This window comes from Onychostoma macrolepis, chromosome 12 (assembly GCF_012432095.1).
Source record: "Onychostoma macrolepis isolate SWU-2019 chromosome 12, ASM1243209v1, whole genome shotgun sequence".
NCBI lineage: Eukaryota > Metazoa > Chordata > Actinopteri > Cypriniformes > Cyprinidae > Onychostoma > Onychostoma macrolepis.
In genome coordinates, this window is record NC_081166.1 from 11,043,988 (window position 1) to 11,063,718 (window position 19,731).

A 19,731-nucleotide genomic window follows, 5' to 3' on the forward strand; every position below is an offset into this window, starting at 1 on the left:
AGCTTCATCTACTAAACGGGTACAAGACTACATACACTATGTCAAAAACCAACACCGTAAAAATAATTCTTAATAAAAGTGAAATAAATACAGCAGAACACTGCACCAGTGCTCTCTAGTGCAATATTATCAGTATTTTGGCTTTGGAAAACTTTCGCTGATGAAGATCGATATATAGCCTAATATAAAATCTCATAGTTTTAGTCAGCAATGTGTCATATACTGGGGCTTTGGGATATTGTAGTGGGAATCAATCCCAGTAGATTGAATTTACATATTTTACCTGAAATAAATTCAACAAAATAGAGTCTACAGTAGACTTATACATTTATATGTGATTCAACATCACTGAATTTGTGGATAGTGTAGACTTTTTATTGCTGATTCAAAAAAAAACATGCTAAAATCTGACCCCATAAGACCCTTTGCTGTCTGTCTGATTTTAGAGGTAACTATTGGGTCTCAGGGTAAAGTATTATTATTATTAAAGCATTGAGTTAAATATCCTCTTTAGCATGCACACCAATACATAAAGCTAACTCACCAACTGAGCAAAGGACACATAGAATTGTGATAAGCAAATGTGATAAGCATATCTGAGATCAGTGACCAAGGGATAATGGCATGGACACACATATGTACACTTATTAGTCATTCCGATCTTTCCCTCACATTAAAAGGCCAATAAAATACATATCAGTAATGTTGGGGCACATTAACACAAAAGGAAATGACTGACATTTTGGTCAGATGTTAGCTGTGCTATATTTTCTGTATTGATATCATGAAGCTAAAATTAAAATCAGAAGGCTTTTATACTGAATATGTCTGCTGCATAATAAAGAAAATAAAGTAATTTCTTGGTGACTGTTGAGTATTTTCTTTAAAAATGGATATGAATGATAGAAAAGAACTTGATTGTTCTTAATTATACTTTTGTATGGAGGAGCTAGATCACATTTACATCCATTTGGTAATTTATTGACATGTAACGACACTCAAACCTCAAACTGTAGCTATAAACTGCTTAATCATCTGAATTATTTACTCAAAAAAAAGTGTTTGTTTGTCACTGCAGTTAACATATATCAAGCCCAAGTATATATTTTTTTAATCAATGGTACTCTAGAATTTTATATTGCTTCTTAAAAGCCTGTTTTTGTCAAAGTTTAGGTTGTTAAAAAGATTTAAAGAGAATTTTCAACATATTTCTGCTGAGATCAGTGTGCTATTGTCACGCCTTAGGACTGTCTGTGTGTGTTTTCTGTCTGTGCTCCCCATGACTTCCCATGCTGCATTCACGTGCTATCGGAATTATCGTAAATACGAGTTTCCTAGTCTGAAAGTGGCCATATAAGGCCTCTCTAAGGCCGTTCCATAGGGGGTCTAAGTAGGCAGCAAGATTCTGAGGAATGGAAGGTACTTAAGCTTTTTGCATTGCAGATGGATGTGTACCAATGTGTACTTTTGTGTGTGTGTGTTGTATTGTATAATGTGTACTGCTGTGAATTAATGTTTGACAGTAAATGCTATGGGATGCGAGACCATTTTTGGAAGAAATTCCAACAATAAAGTGAAAATTTAAATTTAAATTGAATTGAATTCCGATAGCACGTGAATGCAGAATTAGTTCTCCCTCGTGTTCCCTTAATGCCTATTTTTGGTTTTCCTGTTCCTGTTCCCGTCAAGTCCCCATTTAGTTTATTCTGTTCCACCTGTGTTTGATTAATTACCTTGTTTAGCTTCTGTTACTTAAACCCTTTGTTTTCCACTGTCCAGCGTCCGGTATTAATGTCGATGTTGTGTTCATGTGAGTCTCTCCCTGCCTTGTGTTACCCCTGTTGGATTGTGGATTAAAGACTCTTTTTTTTGTGGAAAAAGAGTTTATTTTGAAATTTACCTCTCGTTTCCTCGTCTCGTCACAGTGCTCAACCGTGACAGCTAAGTGGGCAAAAAAAAAAAAAAACATTGGCTCAATGTAGCAGACAAACTGTTTATGCATACAATGTGAATACTAGGCCTATAACCCTTTCATATGGTTAGTGAAATAAATATGTGCAGTCAGAAACAGTCCTTAGAGACCATGTCTTTGGCTAACTATCATTATCCTAAAATATCCTGTCCTAAAATATAGGGCTACAAAACTGGTATATCCATTCTTCTAATACAGAACAATACCTTTTTAGATCAACAGCCTCATTTACAATCATGTGAAGCTCTCTGTGACTATTTATGGAAAGGTTATCAGAGTTATGTGCCTTTGACGTGAGTCCAACGTGAGCATTCCCATTTAACTACTGATAGTACAGAGAGTATTCAAGCAAATGTTGAGTGGAGTTTGGATCTGTCTGTGTGTGTGAGTGTGTGTGAATGTGATTTCATTGCTAAGCCAGGCTCAGACACTACCCAGCTGCATGCATGGAGGAAATGGACAATCTGTAAATCTGGCACAGTGGGGAATGAGATTGCAGTTGGCCAATGATACAGTAGAATAATATTTGAATAAATTTAATGAGACGTTAAAAAATAGGCATTAAGTTTCCTTCAGTTTTCCTGTAAATAAAGACTTGATTGTTAATATTTTATGAATTCATGTATTTTTATACTATATTTAAAATAATGTATTATATTTTAAATGTAATTAATATATTAATCAATGAATGAATTAATATAAAAATATTATATACATATTTTTAGAACAATATGGCAGTGTAATATTAAATTCATTTAAAACAAAATTTCTGAACAATATATTTGAAATAATATTAATTTATCATTTAAAATATTGTAGAAATGTTGTAGTATGCTTTTGTTTGTGTATTAGCTTATGGCAGCTAGCCTGTGTGTTAATGCACTGAACTAAACTCCATGCATGCATTATGCGCCATATACGTATGAAAGCACTGACATACACGTGTTTGTGTGTAAATACAGGTGTGTGAGGTGGGTTTGCATTGTGTGTTGTGCTGTGATTCACACGGGGTACGGCCTCAGCAACAGACCAGTCATCGCCCAGTTGCCATGGCTACAGCGATAGGCTAAATGCATTATTGAGTTCATTCTCTCTTAGTCTCTCTCTCTCTTCTCATGTCTCTTTCCCTCGCTCCCCCTCCCTCATCCTGCGCAGACCACTATTAGCTTTTACTAAAGCATGATCTACTTTTCAAAACACACGCACATCGCTGCTACGAAACATCCTTCGCCTCCGTCTCCGAGTCGTGACAAGGGCTTTCTTCGGGAAACAACCCTTTTTCCGGAGAAATCCCAAACAGGAACGCACTGTGCGCTGCCTGCATTCAGTTAATAATTCAATAGCCTGCTAAATTCCTACATAGTGTTACACAACATCTCTGCTAGAAACTGTGCCATCAGAAGCTCCTTTTGTTGAATAACAGTCAGTTTTTTTGTCCTATTTTGGGTGCTTTTCACTGTATAGTTTTAATCAGGCAGTGTGGTCCTGAGGCCTGAGTAAACATGATAATGAAGCGTTTAAGATTCACCAGATGTTCCTGCTATAATGCGGCTTCCCTCATCAAATAACATGAAACTTCTGAAGTTACTGCCACTTAATATTCACAAAGAACTCCCAGCATAAAAGTCCTGCACATTCACACACAACCAATAGACCTAGCAATCTCTGTATTATTTAGACTAGAATGTGTAAAATATGTACCAGACCACACAAATGATGATATATAAACAGAAAAGTCTATAAAATGGTCTTTTGGATAATAATAAACACACATTATGTTTGTACAGCACAATGTGCAGCCCACATGCTGAGAAGCGATTTAGTGGTAAAATAATCATCTTTAAGACCAACCCAAGACAAACACACACAGACTACAATTCATAATTAGCATTAGCATTAACTGTAAACAAATACAAAAACACAAGCTTTCTCATATTCACACCACTATGTGGTCGACCAACATGAGCTTTTTAACACCAAATGCTAACAAAGGTATCTAGAGAGCAAGGTGGCTCATATCCATCATACCAATAAAATTAACAAAACAATGGTAGCAAACAACGAATTAAGCGAAATTAGTAAATTTATTGTGTTTTACACTTAAAATACACAATAAATACTCAAAATGAATTTTACATTATAAGTGTTTTACATTATAAAAAAGCGCAAAATATCCTCAAAATGATTTAAAACATGCACCATTTTACATTTATTTTACACAATATATATGCTTAAAAATAATTAAAATAATAACAGCAGAAATGCACACTATCAACTGAGTTTCACTTCATTTACACGTTATTAAAAAAATAAACAAAAAAGCACACTATCCATTGACAAAAGTGTCGGTAGATTTCCAAACTAACATTAGTGAAATATTACTTTCTGTTGAGAAATCTATCAAGCAAGAGTTATCAACAATCTGAAAATAGCTTAATGACTACCAGTTAATCACCCTGTCCAATATATCAGTTAATCACTAGTACCACTATGTTCCCTTCTGCAGTATCTCATTCATTTTTATACACCGCAATCCTTCTAAAGCAGCAAACTGTCCTCCCTACATCCAACACGCACGCAAATCTCCCACATGCTGGCCTGGTTTTCTCCCTCTGCATGAGCTCTCTCTCCTGGTCCCCACCCAGTGCTGTGCAATGCCATGCTACCTTTCTCCTTCACCATGACCATTGGCTCCTCAGTGTCTGCTGGGGCTCTGATGAGGAGGATCAGAGGGAGAGAGCTGCTTCCTCCTGCCTGCTTTCTTCCTTGGGTTCTCCTGCTTTATTCCCCCACTGAATCCAAACGTGAGGAGACGACGGAAGAGAGAGCGAGAGAGAGAAAGAGAGAGAGAGAGCAAGGCAACGGCAAGATGACAGCAGAGGAACGGATTGAAAGAGCTTGCACTCTCAAACTAAGCAGCCGCTCAGCAACTGCTGGCTTGGTCTTCGTTTCTCGAGCAGCCCCCCCTCTCCTCATACACACGCATACCGTGTGTGTGTGTGTGTGTGTGTGTGTGCTTGTGGACTCTGCCCTGGCTCTTCTGAAATAACCAGGTTGCAGCTGCCGTGTGTGACAAATGCAGATTCCACAGCCGTAATCCCTCCCAGTTCGAGACACCACCTTAAATTCTTCAAACAGAGATGGAGGGGACAGGCACATGTGACTCAGTTTAATATACTGCATATTTCTATTCTTTCCTGTTCTCTCTCTCTCTCTCTCTCTCTCTCTCTCTCTCTCACACTTACATATTGTCTCCCTCCCATTGTTCCTCACATGCTCTGATTAGCTGTGTTTATTTCAGTGAAGTGCTGACTGCTGCTTTTACAACTTGAACCTGTTTGTTGCGGATGAATTAGCTGGACTATAATTCGCTTTCATTGACCCACGTATGTATAAGGGTAAAACAGGACAACTGTGATATGCTATCGCTGGCCTTTGAGGGATCAGCTAGTCTCTTTCCGGACTATCCACGCGTCATGGCTGTAGATTATAGGATTACTAGGTCGACAATTGAATTGGGGAGTTTATTGAGAGGCGTTATTAATATTCACAACGGTGCACTGGCGTCACTATGGGTAGCGTGTACTGAGAGAATGGGGCTGCTCTGACGAATTACCCAGAAGTCTTGGTACTCACAGAAAAGAGGTGGTACGTGTATACACTTTTTAGCTCCGTATTTTGTATGAGACTGAGACATACTGTTCTAAAGTTTAGGGTCAGTAAGATTCTTCTATATTTTTGAAAGTCTTATATGCTCACCAATGCTGCATTTATTTGATCAAAAAACAGCATAAACAGTAATGCTGTGAAATATTAGTATGATTTATTAAGCAACTGTTTTCTATTTTAATATACTTTAAAATATATTCTTGTGATGGCAAAGCTGAATTTTCAGCAGTTATTACTTCCGAATTCAGTGTCACATGATTCTTCAGAAATCATTACAATATGCTGATAAATATTTCTTTTTATGATCAAATGGCTGGGTTGCTAAATATTTTTTTTTTATGGAAACTGTGATACATTTCTTTCAGGATTCTTTAGAAAGTTCAAAAGCACAGAATCTCTTTTAATCAGTTTATTGTGTCCTTGCTTAATAAATGTATTTATTTATTCATTTATTTAAATCTTACTGACCCTTATTGATCCTGAAACATTTTTTTTTTTTTTTTTACTAAAACCTTTTTGAGATGTAAAAGTCATATTAAAACACATTTTTTAAATACTACTTTTGAAAATCTTGCTATACTGTATGTAGGTTTTATTTTATTCTGGTCCCAAATCAGACTTTTCTTAAAATCAAAAAAAAAAAAAAACTTCCCTCAGCCATGATTTCCATCACAACCAATGATTTTGCCTCTAATAAAGTTTCAAAAGTAAGTGTACATGTTTACCAAGGAGACAACAGTAAAGATCAGCTGAAATATGCTGTATACTGTGACGAAAACGATTACAAAGATTAACATCACTTGTAAATCAAAGTGTCATTTAAAAAAGCCTTAATTTAGCCAAATTATGCACAGCTATGAATCAATCAGCCATTATAATCCATTATATAAAATGTAATTTCCACACAATACATACATTGAGGCGTGTTGGAAATTACATTTGTTGGTTACATTATGGTTCAGATAAACATGCAATAATGTGGACACTGTTAAAGACAAACCAGCCAACAGGGACAAAAGTGTCCATAGCCTAAGAAACAGCCGTATATGGGTTGATATGGTTAAAGGAGATTAACTGAATTTTAAATAAGGGAGGATGTGTGTGTGAGAGAGAGAGAGAGAGAGACAGAGGGTGTCAGCATGAGAAGGCCACAGACAGCAGGTGTTGGATAAATAGAGGAACTTGAAGTCTATATCATTAGAAAGAAGAAAACAGCTGAATATTTTGTCAACAAGCAAGAGCAAAGAGAAGGAACTGAGCCAAAGCAACAAGAACACAGCTAGACCACTGTCATTGCTCTCCATATGTACAACACTACAAAATGCTACTATGGCTAATGCTTCAATGCTTGTTTCAGAATAACAAACATCATTTTCTTATATCTCATTCTGAAACACAAGACAGCGAATAGAAACGAATAATAGTAATTGAACTACAGTATATTGATGTTCTGAGGGGTTTTCATGTGTTTCTATGTGATTGCTAACATGTTCTAGGATGGTTGCTAGGATGTTTCAGTTGGGCCAAAAAAAAAAAAAAAGGGATTTTTCTCACCTATTTTGTCCAAAAAACACAAACCCAAACCCTTACAATGTCTGCAGCACAGTACTGCTATGGAAGAGTAGCACATGTGGAACAGAGGAATAACACTATGATACCTTTGGCTTCAGGGCATCTCTGAAGGGCTACACAGCGGGGATCCAGACTTGCCTTGGCTATAAATGATTGATTGGTCGAGTGAAGCCACAATTACTGTATGCACTGTTTCCCTTCTATGAGCTGGCACTCTCTGAGCTCAAGTGTCAAACATTAACAGTCAGGTTTACGCATCCATGCACGTCTATGCAGATGAGGAACCTCTTTCCAATCTCTCATTTCATCAGTTCTCAAATTATTCAAAATATACAGCAAATATTTCCTTACATAAAGCAGGATAACATCCAGTAAGACCACACACGTCATCTGCATCTGGAAATGACTGAATTATGCAAGATTACAATGAACACACTAACGAGAATGGATTTATATACCACGTTCTAGAAAATAACTGTTGCAAAAACAAAAGCAAAGTGTAGTTTTAACAAAAGTATTGCAGATTATATTATATAGATGAAAACACACAAATAAAATGTGTAAAAAAAGACACAAGTTATGTCCTAAGACTGTATAAATAAATACGTCAGTATGTTACTCCAGGATGCAATGACAAATTAAACATTTACAATACCAGTATATGGCATAAAGATGAGTGATTGTAAAAAAAGAGACCTCTGCAGACTAATGGGAAGATTTGTCAGGAATGAGTCCACCATTTCAGCCATAATCCTGCCAGCGGGATAGTGCTATGATCCAGCTCAGACTTTAGATTAGCCTCACATCCCACTGCCTTATAAACACAAATACCAGCATCTCTGTTCATCTCCTCAATTATTTTATAATACATTACATTTTTGGTACGAAATACTTCAGCCCCTCTACAAATATCACTTGGGTCACTATGACTCGGAACTGCTGCTCTGCTAACATCTAAAAATATTTTTGGCTCATTTTAGAAATTAATTTCAAATCAATTTAGAACTAATTTCACTGGGGGGGAAATTTTAAGATTTTCATTATTTTTTCGAAATATCTAAACGTCTTTAAAACAAAGTAATTTTACTAAAAATAAAATTAATTTGTAAATAAATTAATTCAATGAAATACAATGAAAATGATATAAAGTGAAATATTACAAAATATTGTAATTTAAAAAACAATGGGGGGGGGGGGGGGGGGGTTAACGAGAAAAAAAAAGAACATTAATGAAAATTATTTTTCTGCAGTGTTGCCCTTTTAAAAAATACTATTATAAACAATTATGACTACTTAAATTATTTTTATTTTATTTTAGCTATAACATAATTTTTCTCCTTAAAAAAGTATTTCTGCACAACTGTACAATAACACAGGCAGTCACATATTGGAAATTGTTTCTTAGCAAGTAAGCATCTCTCCTACTCTCTATCCTCCCTTACCGGGTCCCATGTCAGGAGGTGCCATTTTCTCCAGGATGACATACTCATTAGGGTTCAGGAAGGGCAGCTGCTCCATCATGGACTGTTTGGGAATGAGGTAGAGCACCTCAGCCACGTTCCCATCTTCAATAATGGACATTCTCCGAACTGAGTTCTTGCGCTTCACCCGGTCCAGCACCACAGAGTCGTCGCTGCGGCTGGAGCCGCACAGTTTGCCAAAGCTGTTAAGATTGGGTAAGTTGGGCATGGCGAGACCCTCTAACCACTAAAGGAGATACCATGCAAGACGAACATAAAAATCGCCCGGTCACGCAAAAGTGAGTTGTGTTACAGCTCAACCCCAGGTACTAGATTAAACATCCAGATCGCAGGGGTTTATTTGTGTTGTTGGTGAAGCAGCGCTGAGCCCCCTGCTGTGAGCTCCTTCCTGGTTTACCTAAGCAGATTACGGCCGATGTATTTTTAGTGATTATCTTCAGTGGAATAGAAAAAGAGCACCTGCATGGGACAGTCGTGGGAATCGTGACTTTGTGATCTGATACAATGCGGATGAAAGTTGCAATATCAAAAACAGATGCAAACCGGCCTAATGCTCTGTAATTGGATGCATCTTCTAGAAGATTAGAAAGTTTTACATTCAATGGTATTGTAGCCGTATATTGCAATTTAAATCGTATTTAAATCAAATCATGTGACTGGCTTTCACCGAGTCTTTCATGTAATACAACACAAGGCATCAACATCCTTATACTGGACATACTAGGAAATAAAACATATACAATAATACATCGGCTTGATTAAATTGACATTTCTGATTAAAATAAAGATCCTCTCTAACCAAAAGCGCTTCTATCTGAGCTTGTAAACCCACGCCAAACAAGCATCCGCATTTAAACTGGCATGTCACCAAAGCTGTTCTAGGGGACCTTGTCTGTGGTACTTTTAGAATCATAAACCCTGCTTCCGTGTCCCATATGTACCGAGTACGTACATACGTATCACTCACATACACGTTTATGTGTACAGCAATTACTTTGCAAAGATATAAAGGGGTTTCTGTCAGAGATATGATAGCTGTTATATAAAAATGTCCATTTTCATTGAGGTCGTTACAATGGTCATTTATTCAAATGATCACATCAGCAGAAAGTGTGCAATACTTGTTTATTCGATACACTAACTTTATGACTGCTATCTCTCTCTCAGACACACACAACACAGCAAAGAAACACACACTTTAAAGGGATAGTTCAATTAAAAATGACAATTCTGTCATCATTTTTCTTCTATGAAATATAAAAGACGATATTTTTAAGAAACAGGTTTTCAGTCAAATGCTTTCAATGATAAGCATGTTATACTCAAGAGTATATTATTAAATATATTAAAAGTACCATTCATACATGCACATTAACACATCAATAAAACAGCAACGCACTGCCGCTGACTGCGTCATTCATATTCACACGAACAGCTACTCAAACTGTTTTTTCAAGCACATGAACATGTTTATGTCATAGACACAAAATTGATCATAGAAGTACTGCACTAAAAGTTTAACAATCATATACAGACAGTGTCACAGTGCAATATTCCTGCATACAAATAGGTTATGCATTCTTTCACTCAGATTTTGTCTTACATGCTGAAAAACTAATGGGGAACATTCAGGATATTTAAAACATGCTTACAAAATATTATTTAAAAACTTTGAACTTTTTGATGTGTTCCACTAAAACTTCCTGTTTCAATAGAACATACATTAACAGAATAAGAAAGTTGACACGCCACATGGAGAGACAGTTCACCCCAAAATGAATATTATGTCATCATTTACTCACCCTCAAGTTGTTTCAGACTTTCTTAACACAAAAGAAGGTTTTGGAAGAACTGTTTTCATTCGTACAATGAAAGTAAATGGGGTCCAAAACAACAATGACTTTTACAGAGCTCGCAATGAGACATGGTGATGAAATATGAGATGGGAGGAAAAATACATATTTTAAAACTTTTGCATTCACTTGAAAAATTATTGCGTTCCACAAAAAATTTATTCCCTGACAAAAGTTATGCATTCTCGGAGAAACTTGTATTCACTCACAAAAGCACTGAAATATAATTTTCCATCCCACCTCTTTTTTTTTTCCCATTAACAAGTCACTTTTCAAAATATTCTGAGATATTTTCCACATTATCTTCATTTGTGGTCCAGAGAAAAAAGAAATAAGTGCAGGTTTTAGAATGACAAGAGGGTGAGTAAATGATGAAAAAATATTTATTTATTTATTATTTTTGTCACAAAAAAAGTAGTTCAGGATTTCAATTTAAAATTCTTTAGAATATTTTAAGAGTTTGTAGAATAGTTTTAACATGCTAATGGATATGACAATGTTAATATATTTGGTCTAGGTGAACTATATCTGCTATGCATGCTGCTGCTGCTGCTGTGAGCATGTAATGCTGCTCCTGCATGAACAGGAATATGTAAATTCTGTAGCAGATCTAGACAGGTGGAACTGGGGGAGGTGGAGGGTTTTACTCTGATGGCACACTGCAGGACCAGCTTACAGTGAACACTGAACCAGAATATTTTAATGATGAGCAAGCAATCTCATTGGCTGCAGATCCAGCAGAGGCCAATTAGCTCATGCATGATTGATGTGACTGACAGCAGATTGCATGTAAAGGACCTATCGACCTGTGCCATCCAGCGTTTCATGACTGAACTGGATATACGATTCACACACTAGGATGATTTCACAGCAGTTACATAAATCATCAATCTGGATGAAAAGAAACATTACTCTGACTGCTAATCGAAGACACAGAGGAAACACAACCAAACATCCTGAGGTTTACACAGTCTTTGGTCCTCATTCATGGTCCACGTTCCTTCAGTCCCATTTCTGTGACAGCTCATTTTTCACTTATGGCTTTTCATCTAAATCTCCTCACCTGTGTGTGTCCTTGTGCATTAAGATAATGACTATGACATTAGAGATGCATACAGCTCACCAGCGCCGTGTATGATCCAGGTGGAGGTTATGTGAGCAAGGAGGCAATATAATGACTTTTAATGACAAGAGTACAACAAAGTGCCCAGACCACCTATGTCTCCATCCAGAGGGGCTTATGGGGGAGTCGCGTATGCATAATCACCACTTTAGCCTCAGGGAGATGACTATAGTCTAACCACTGTGGGGCAAAAAGCATTTGTCAGCTGTGCTAGAGCACACTTACATAGACGCATGAGCACAGAAACAATCTGCAAAGTGTGTGTTGGGGCACTTTAAAAGTGCAGTGTGTAATTTCTGCGAGACTAGCAGCAATGATTATCTCACAGAGAGTTCTGGGGCAGATGTAGAAATGTCTAGACCCATCCACACACACACAAACACACATTCTTTTAATACTACAACAAGACACTATTAAGCTCCACATGGTCTATTTTAGGATAAGGATACTATCATGATTTGATTGATGGCTCAAAGAACATAGACAAAACAATTTAAAGCACTTAGCTAAAATCTATTGTGTAGCCCATTTAAGAAAGTAGAAACCAAAATATTAGCAGTGCACCATTTTAACAAGCTAAATTAAATTTCCATCATTTGAGAATATGAATCCCTTCGTGTTACAAGCGCTCAAATGCTTGAAATGCCTCACATGACAGAGCAGAGAGGCAGATTAAGTCCTGCTGACATTTCGCAGTGTTGTCATTCAGTCTATGGCTGTGCTGAACAACACCATAGAGTATCCATTACCTCTGTCACACCCCAACATGAAGGTTAAAGCAATACACAGCGATGAGTCAAATGTGGGCGAGATGTGAAGAAATGAATGCTAAGCTGTATTTATTTGCATCTTTCTTTTTCCTTCATTCTTTGGTACTTTAATAGGCTTTTTGCTTTCAATCTACAGCACAGGTTACTAACCTAGCAAGTCAGTCATGCTGGTGACTCCAATGTAAAAAAAAAATATAGGCTATATTTTCTCTGTAACACCTTAGTATAAGCATTATTACCTTTTAATTTACTTTTATTTATATTTTAGGTTAAATAGCTTTATACTACATTTAGTACATAAAGCATATTTACCATATTAATATATAAGATGTTAAAACATTATGAACACAAAATGAAATATTTAATAGTTTTAAAGAATTTTTTTTATATTATATTATATATTTATAAATTATATATATATATATATACTGTTCAAAAGTTTGGGGTTGGTAAACATTTTTTAAAGAATTTTTTTCCCCTCTTAAGCTCACAAAGGCAACATTTATTTGATCAAAAATACAGCAAAATAGTATATTACTGCAATTTAAAATAGCTGTTTAGTATATGGGATCTTGACATATGACAATATTCAAACCTGCTTCCTCGTGCAATGCAATGCTACCCACTGTGCCCTAGGTATGATGGTTTTTAAATTTTAAATAAAGAAATATTAATAGCAGCTTTCTTAGAGTAACTGATTTAGCAAAGAGCACCATCTACTGTCTGACACATTCAGAAATTACCCTGAGAAACTGCAACATGAGGTAGGTTAGACAAGAATAAAGAAGCAAGGTAGTCATCAAGTATACTGACAACAGTCAGGTAGGAAAAGTAGATAAAAGTATTCTGGATTCTCTGATGGTATATGAAGCCACTGCTGCACACATAGGCCTATCATGTTCAGTCAGTCTTGTATGATGTAAAATGCACATCTTTGTCCACCTTATGGCCTATTACACATATGTTCTGATTCAGGCAAGGTCAACACAATCAAGCAGCTAATCTGCACAGAGAAGCTCTCAGGGGCTTGTCCACACACCTGGAAGCTGAACCTCCTTAATAATGCTACCGGGCCTTCCATCCATCCTGACATTCTTACACTTGACCAGTCGAGTTGCTGAGGAAAGGATATGCATGTGTTATCATGGACTGGCAAAGCTCATGATGGGACATAGTACTGGATCCGCTCCGGCTCCCTTTGGAGGAAGGTTATTAAACCAACCATGCATGGTTTAATAACCTTCCTCCAAAACATCAAACAATACTCCCTTTCATCGCCATTTGGGCCCACGTCTCATTGCATAACATTTCTCCATGTGGTGTATAGAATTTCTCATGGCAAGAGTGAATCACTTCATAGATGAATGCAGGCAATGTAAAGAGCATCATGACGAGGAACACTGACATTATATAACATCCATTCACAATGCATCAAGATTTCAGTTTTTGAGACTCAAGTATAGTCAGACTCAAGTATAGTCAGTGAAATCATTAGATGCACAAGTGTATCACAATATATATTTTAATGGCTGTGCAATGTAAACATCACAACATATGGAAATTCATTAATATGGTAGGGTAAGATAGAGGAAGATGCCACCCTTAAGAAGAATGTGTGTTTATTTTTAACTTATAACATTTTTAGATTTAGGTTTAGCATGTGCAGGTTGATAATGCAATAGCTAAAGGTAATAAATTGAAAAATGTACTAATAAAAAAATAAATAAAAAAAGCAAAACATTCAAAGAGTACTAGGGTAAGATAGAACCCTACCTGTGGTAAGAATGTAAAGAATAATTAATGTAAAATACTTAATTAGCTATTCTATTTAAATTTGTGTTTTGAATAACCGACAACTGACAAAGCAGAATCCCAGAAAAAGAGATTAATCTGAAATATAATTTTATGAATATCATTTTAACAGTCATAGAATGAGAAAAAAATAAAATTAAAATAAATTATTGGTGTACATTTTACAAAAAAAAAAAAAAACGATTTAATGTTTAATTAAATGTGTTGCTTGTTGCTTTTTGTTATTATTTGTGAAATGTACTAGCAATTTCTGAATAAAGTAAATCCTACAGCATTTTTTCTTCAGTATTTTTAACGTATTTAACTATTTTGTACTTAACAAAAACATACAAAATCATACAAATACAAAATACTTTAATATGTAAATGTCACAGATCACTATTTTCTAGAGACACAAAATGAAGTTTGAACAGTTTATTGACTGACTAAAATGTTGATATTTAGATAAAATGACAAAATTAAGAAGAACATAGCCATTCATTAAATGTGTTGAGATTAAATGCCATCCATGACAGAGAAAAAAATAAGGTGGGAATACCATATCTGACCCTACTATATGCAAATCATTGTAGGGTGTATGGTACTATATTAAACAGGGGATTCCTGCTCTATTTCTATATCCACCAAGGGGTCCTTAGTTTAAAAATGGCTGAAGTCCCAGGTCAGCATTGAAAATGTATATAAACTAATAGCAAGTGAAATTTTGTTAAGTGTTGCTCCCCCTAGCTGCACTTCTGAAAAGTGCAAGAAAATAACTTGTTACACAGGAAACCAAGGGGCCAAAAATACAGCAAATCTAATCCAATCAAATACAGCCCACTGCACACCATGGCAATTACCAGCTCAAGATCTACTTCACAGTATGAAGTGTAAGCATGCACACCATAGAAATGGCATACACGTGCTAACAGTGCAGTTTTTATGAGGTAAATTTACATTTAGATGCCAATAATAAACAGCTTGTCTTCTCATAATTTGACAGCTTCTCATTTATGCGATCCAAATTAGAAAAATATTCAAATATCACTGTGGTTTGTGTCTCAAATATTACAAATGAAGTCAAAAACTTAAAATCCTTTGAATACAACATCTGTTTTTTTCTGGCTGTGTGACCCTAATTCAACATCCCTGAAGGAATTTCACTCCAAAAGAATTGCGTTAGCTATTAAAACCACACAGACATATTCATCTTTGTTGAGAAATCTAGAACAAGGTGCTTTTGACATTTACGACATGGAACGAGATGTGTTTCTTCACACTGTGAGGATTAAATGACTGCATCCCTGCTTTATTTCTCACACACAGGTTTGCAAACAGATGCATGCTCTCCAGGAGCAATAAAGGTGAAGCGGTATGTTCGGCTCCACCCATTGGATGATTAAACTGGCTCATCGTGAATTGCCCTGAAACACTGCAAAGTAGGCATGCGCCACATCTGTTTCAGGGTTAAAAATATAAAAACACACTCTCACGAACACAAACAGACAGAGACTGTGAGAAAGAGGAAGAAAAAGAGAGCCTTAGCAACTTTGTGCTAAATGGTTACACTTGAGGGAATATTGTAACAACAAAACCTCCTGCTCTTAGTCTTCAACAACTGATCCGTCAGTGCTCATTGGACTCACTTGAAGAGGAAATGTTGGGGAAATTCTTTCACAATGTCGTAATCCTTTCCAGAGGTTTTTTATTTTTTTATTTTTCCCCTCTGTATTTTACGTGAGGCTGGTTCGAATTATATTCCTGGCGATTATGGTCTACCATGCAAATAGCCCACGGTATCAGAGGTTGCTTGGAAACATCGTGGAGGTGTTTATTTGTTTGGACGACCTTCAAACTTTCAGCCAACATCAGAATCAAACCTTAAGAGCCCTCTCGGCCCTTAAGAGACTCCCATTACAGACCCACGAGCACCAGAGCAAATAGTACCAAAGTCTCTGGAGAGAACAAGGTGCAAGCAATGAAGACAAAAACAAATCTAACACCGTGTCCCGACCAGGTGTGATACCACAAGCAACAAGCACTGCACGTGCACTGCAACACAGCCAGTCTGAACATATCTGATGATAAATGTAACAGTATGGAGGATTATGGATTAGTGAGATTTCACTGTAGGCGGGGCTCTCAGCGCAAAACAGGAATAGAATTAAGTGATTGGTGGAAAAGCCTGTCACTCATAGATGGTCAATCCAATTGTTAAAATATTAATTTAAAAATAAAACTGTAAATTGATTAATCACTTATAAATATACTGAAATGAATAAACAGACATTTTTAAAACTCATTTAATTAATTAATATTTAAAATTTACCAAAAGATTAATACTAAATAAGCATTTTAAAGCATTGGCCAATTACTTTTCTTAATTCATTTGCAATCTGCTTTTCTTAAACTGTTTAAAAAGGCATTTAAAAATTTGACTGTATTTAAAAAAAAATATATATATATTTTTTTATAAACATGAGTTTTAAATACATCTATTTATTTGTCACTTTGAAAAGTGATATATTCATTTAGTTTTTTTATTTTTGAATTAATACATTCACAATTGTTTTCTTTCTTTTATTCTTAAATGGCACTTTAATCGTCCTCCATATTTGCTTGTTGCAACTGGTTAGGACAAAATTTATGAAAAAACAGCTTTTATTGCCTGCCACTTTATTGCTTCATGCCCGGTAAGGAGGACACAATATAAAAGCATCTAATTGCATCTGAAATGCATCTTAACACTGAAGCATTAAAAGCTTTGAGTGGGTTCATAACTCAAAAATCTATTTGCTGATGCACCATTTAGTACGTCGCTGCAAAAAGCAGTGTTTATAAAATAAGTGACCGCAAAATATCATGTACAGTGACTGGATATACTGTAAGAAGACTGTGACAGGGAGAGAAAGCTCTCAGGGTCTAATCACACAAAGAGACTGCATGTAAGCAGCAGCTCTAAAATGATGTCAGGTAGCCATTGGCGATGGCCTTGTTGCATACACACCACTATTCATTCCTCATTACTAATGAAATAATACGGTAATTCAGATCTTAGATATATTTTAAATTATAATTTAAAAGTTTGAAGGCAAAGTTGAATTTTCAGAAGCTATTACAATTTTCAGTGTACCATGATCCTTTAGAAATAATTCTAATATGCTGAATTGGTGCTCAAGAAACATTACTTTTTATCATTAATGTTGAAAACAGTTGTATTGCTGCGATACACTTCCATTCCAAATCTTTGGAATAAGTAAGATTAAAATAATAATAATAATACTTTTATTAAGCAAGGGTGCATTAATCTATATATTCTCTTTTCTTTAATAAAATGAAATACAATTGAAAAAAAAATTTTTTTTGTTTTTTTTTTTTAAATCAAATTTTGTACTGTTTTTAGCACATTAATTTTCCAGGCCAGTTATTAGCATTTGAAAATGACCCTTCAATAAAAAAATTTTTTTTAAAAACCCCGGACAGTGTCATGTCAGTGTGCATCATTCAGGCAAGCCTGATCATTCTCTGAGCTGGAGGGGGGCTTTAAAATAACACATTCAGACACTGCATACAAGCTAAAATGCCTTGACAAATGCTTCATATATCTAAATTTTGGCTTTGAGAGATTCCCCTAGCATCAGTTGGGGTATCAAAAGGTCATTTTCTATATCCCGTGGGTTGACAGAATTCTGGGTAAACACAGTGTTAGAAACACACAGGCCACTGGCCTGGGGAACAAAACGGATGCTACTGTTTCAGTAATGTCTGATCCTACATCTGCTGCTCCCAAGCCACGGTCTGGAGAGCTATTATTAATGCAACTATGCCCTGCTAAGAAGTAATTAATGTGATTGCTTCTGCTCTTACTGCAGGTGGTCTTTTTGGATGTGGCAATTAAGCCCTTATACTGCCGTGACCTTGTAGATGACCCACAAACCCACTTTGCCAGGAAAACTGCAAATATTGCTCTCACAATAAGGCTCATAGGACTGCAAGATCTTTCCATTCTAATTGGATTCTGTCTTCAGTTTATGCTAAGTGGACGTCATGCATCAATGTTCATAAATGGATCAATCAGGACTACAGGATTATTACTGTGATGTACTGAAACAACATTAAGTCAGAGTATAAGCCTCTCTAAGCCAAATCAATCATTTTGAAGGAAAGCATAACCGTCAGAATTCCACACTGCAATAAACTGTCATAATTGTCTCGTAGACAGTTTTTTATTGAAAATATGGCTTGAATTATCAGTTATTTCTTTTAAATGAGGCATTTCTTCTTTTAGTTGACTCTGAGAAGCATTTGCCTTGATAATGGTTTGCAGACTCTGTGGTTTTTAAACATGTTACTGTGTAATTTTAACCATTTCTTATTAAAAAGAAAGAAAACTCGGATAAAATGCTTTGCAATGTCAGAATTCACTCAAACCCATGTAAGAAGAATATGCAAACTATTTATGACTTTATTTTACAGAAAAATACCCACACTGCGAACACGCAAATCTCTAGTTAATATTTAAAGCTTGTCTCAGTTAGAAACAGTAAACAAAGGGGATGGAGTTCTGCAAAATTACTTTTTTTTTTTTTTTTTTTGAAGATTAAGAAAAAAGAAGGAAAAGAAGAGTGAGCTGCGTTCTGATGTAATAAAGTATGTAAAAACAGATGGTCTGAAACTGCAATAAATTGGATGATTGTGCAATTTAAACCGTGGCCAAAAGGGCAGAATCACACGCTCACATTGACTTTACATTGACTTCTTTTGCTTTAATACTGAGCTAATACCACTGTTACTGAAACATATTATTAAACCTAATCCTGAAACATCACAAAACATTCTAGATTTTCATTTATTATTTTGCATGTTTCTTTAGCCATTTGAGATCACTGGATTATAGGTTATTTCAGGTTTTACTGTCTTTCTGAGGACCCCACAATGTAAGCAAAATCTGACACACGAGGTCTGATTTTCACGAGGTCACTATAAGAGTCAAGAAGACAAGGTATCAACTGCACTCTGGATTTTGTGATTAGAATTTTTTACTACAGTGTAGAGCATAATGATCCTTTGTTTTGAGAGGGATCTCTAGGTTTACTTTTAGCCACATCTTCTACAATAACACAGGAAATTATTGGGACAAAAGTCGGCTGGTAGCCAGTAATATCAGCAGCCCTTTCCCCCACTGGTCTGTAACTGGACTTCTGTCCGCAAAGTGAGATAAACTAAGGAAAGCAAACTGGCTTTGACATGAACCAGGCATCAGGAGAACGTGGCCTAAAACATTTTGCCAAATGCATGGTAAGATAAATTCCCAATTGAAGCTAAGCATTTATTCTGTAGACTCTCGAGTGGCTCTGGAGCTGAGCGCAGATGAAGCATTCATCAGGATGGCGATTTTTTTTTTTTTTTTTTTTAGTGCAGAAGCACAGAATCAGCAGCCCACAGGGAATACATAGCTCAGGAGTGTGTGGTCAGCTGGAATCAGAAAGATGGCCTCCAT

At 36.0% G+C, this 19,731-nt stretch overlaps 1 protein-coding gene across 4 annotated transcripts in view; it reads right to left on the reverse strand.

The window, feature by feature from the left end:
• Positions 1-19,731, reverse strand: part of ablim1b (actin binding LIM protein 1b) — an 82,042-nt gene that overhangs the window by 57,009 nt on the left and 5,302 nt on the right. The window contains exon 1 of one of the 4 annotated variants that reach the window (XM_058794279.1): positions 8,656-13,636. The exons of 2 other annotated variants lie outside the window; for them this stretch is intronic. In XM_058794279.1, the coding sequence (XP_058650262.1) occupies positions 8,656-8,902 (247 nt within the window). In that variant the 5' untranslated portion in view covers positions 8,903-13,636. Of the gene's footprint in view, positions 1-4,638; positions 5,148-8,655; positions 13,637-19,731 lie in introns of those variants that run through there. One more of the 4 variants, XM_058794265.1, reaches the window with a different exon arrangement.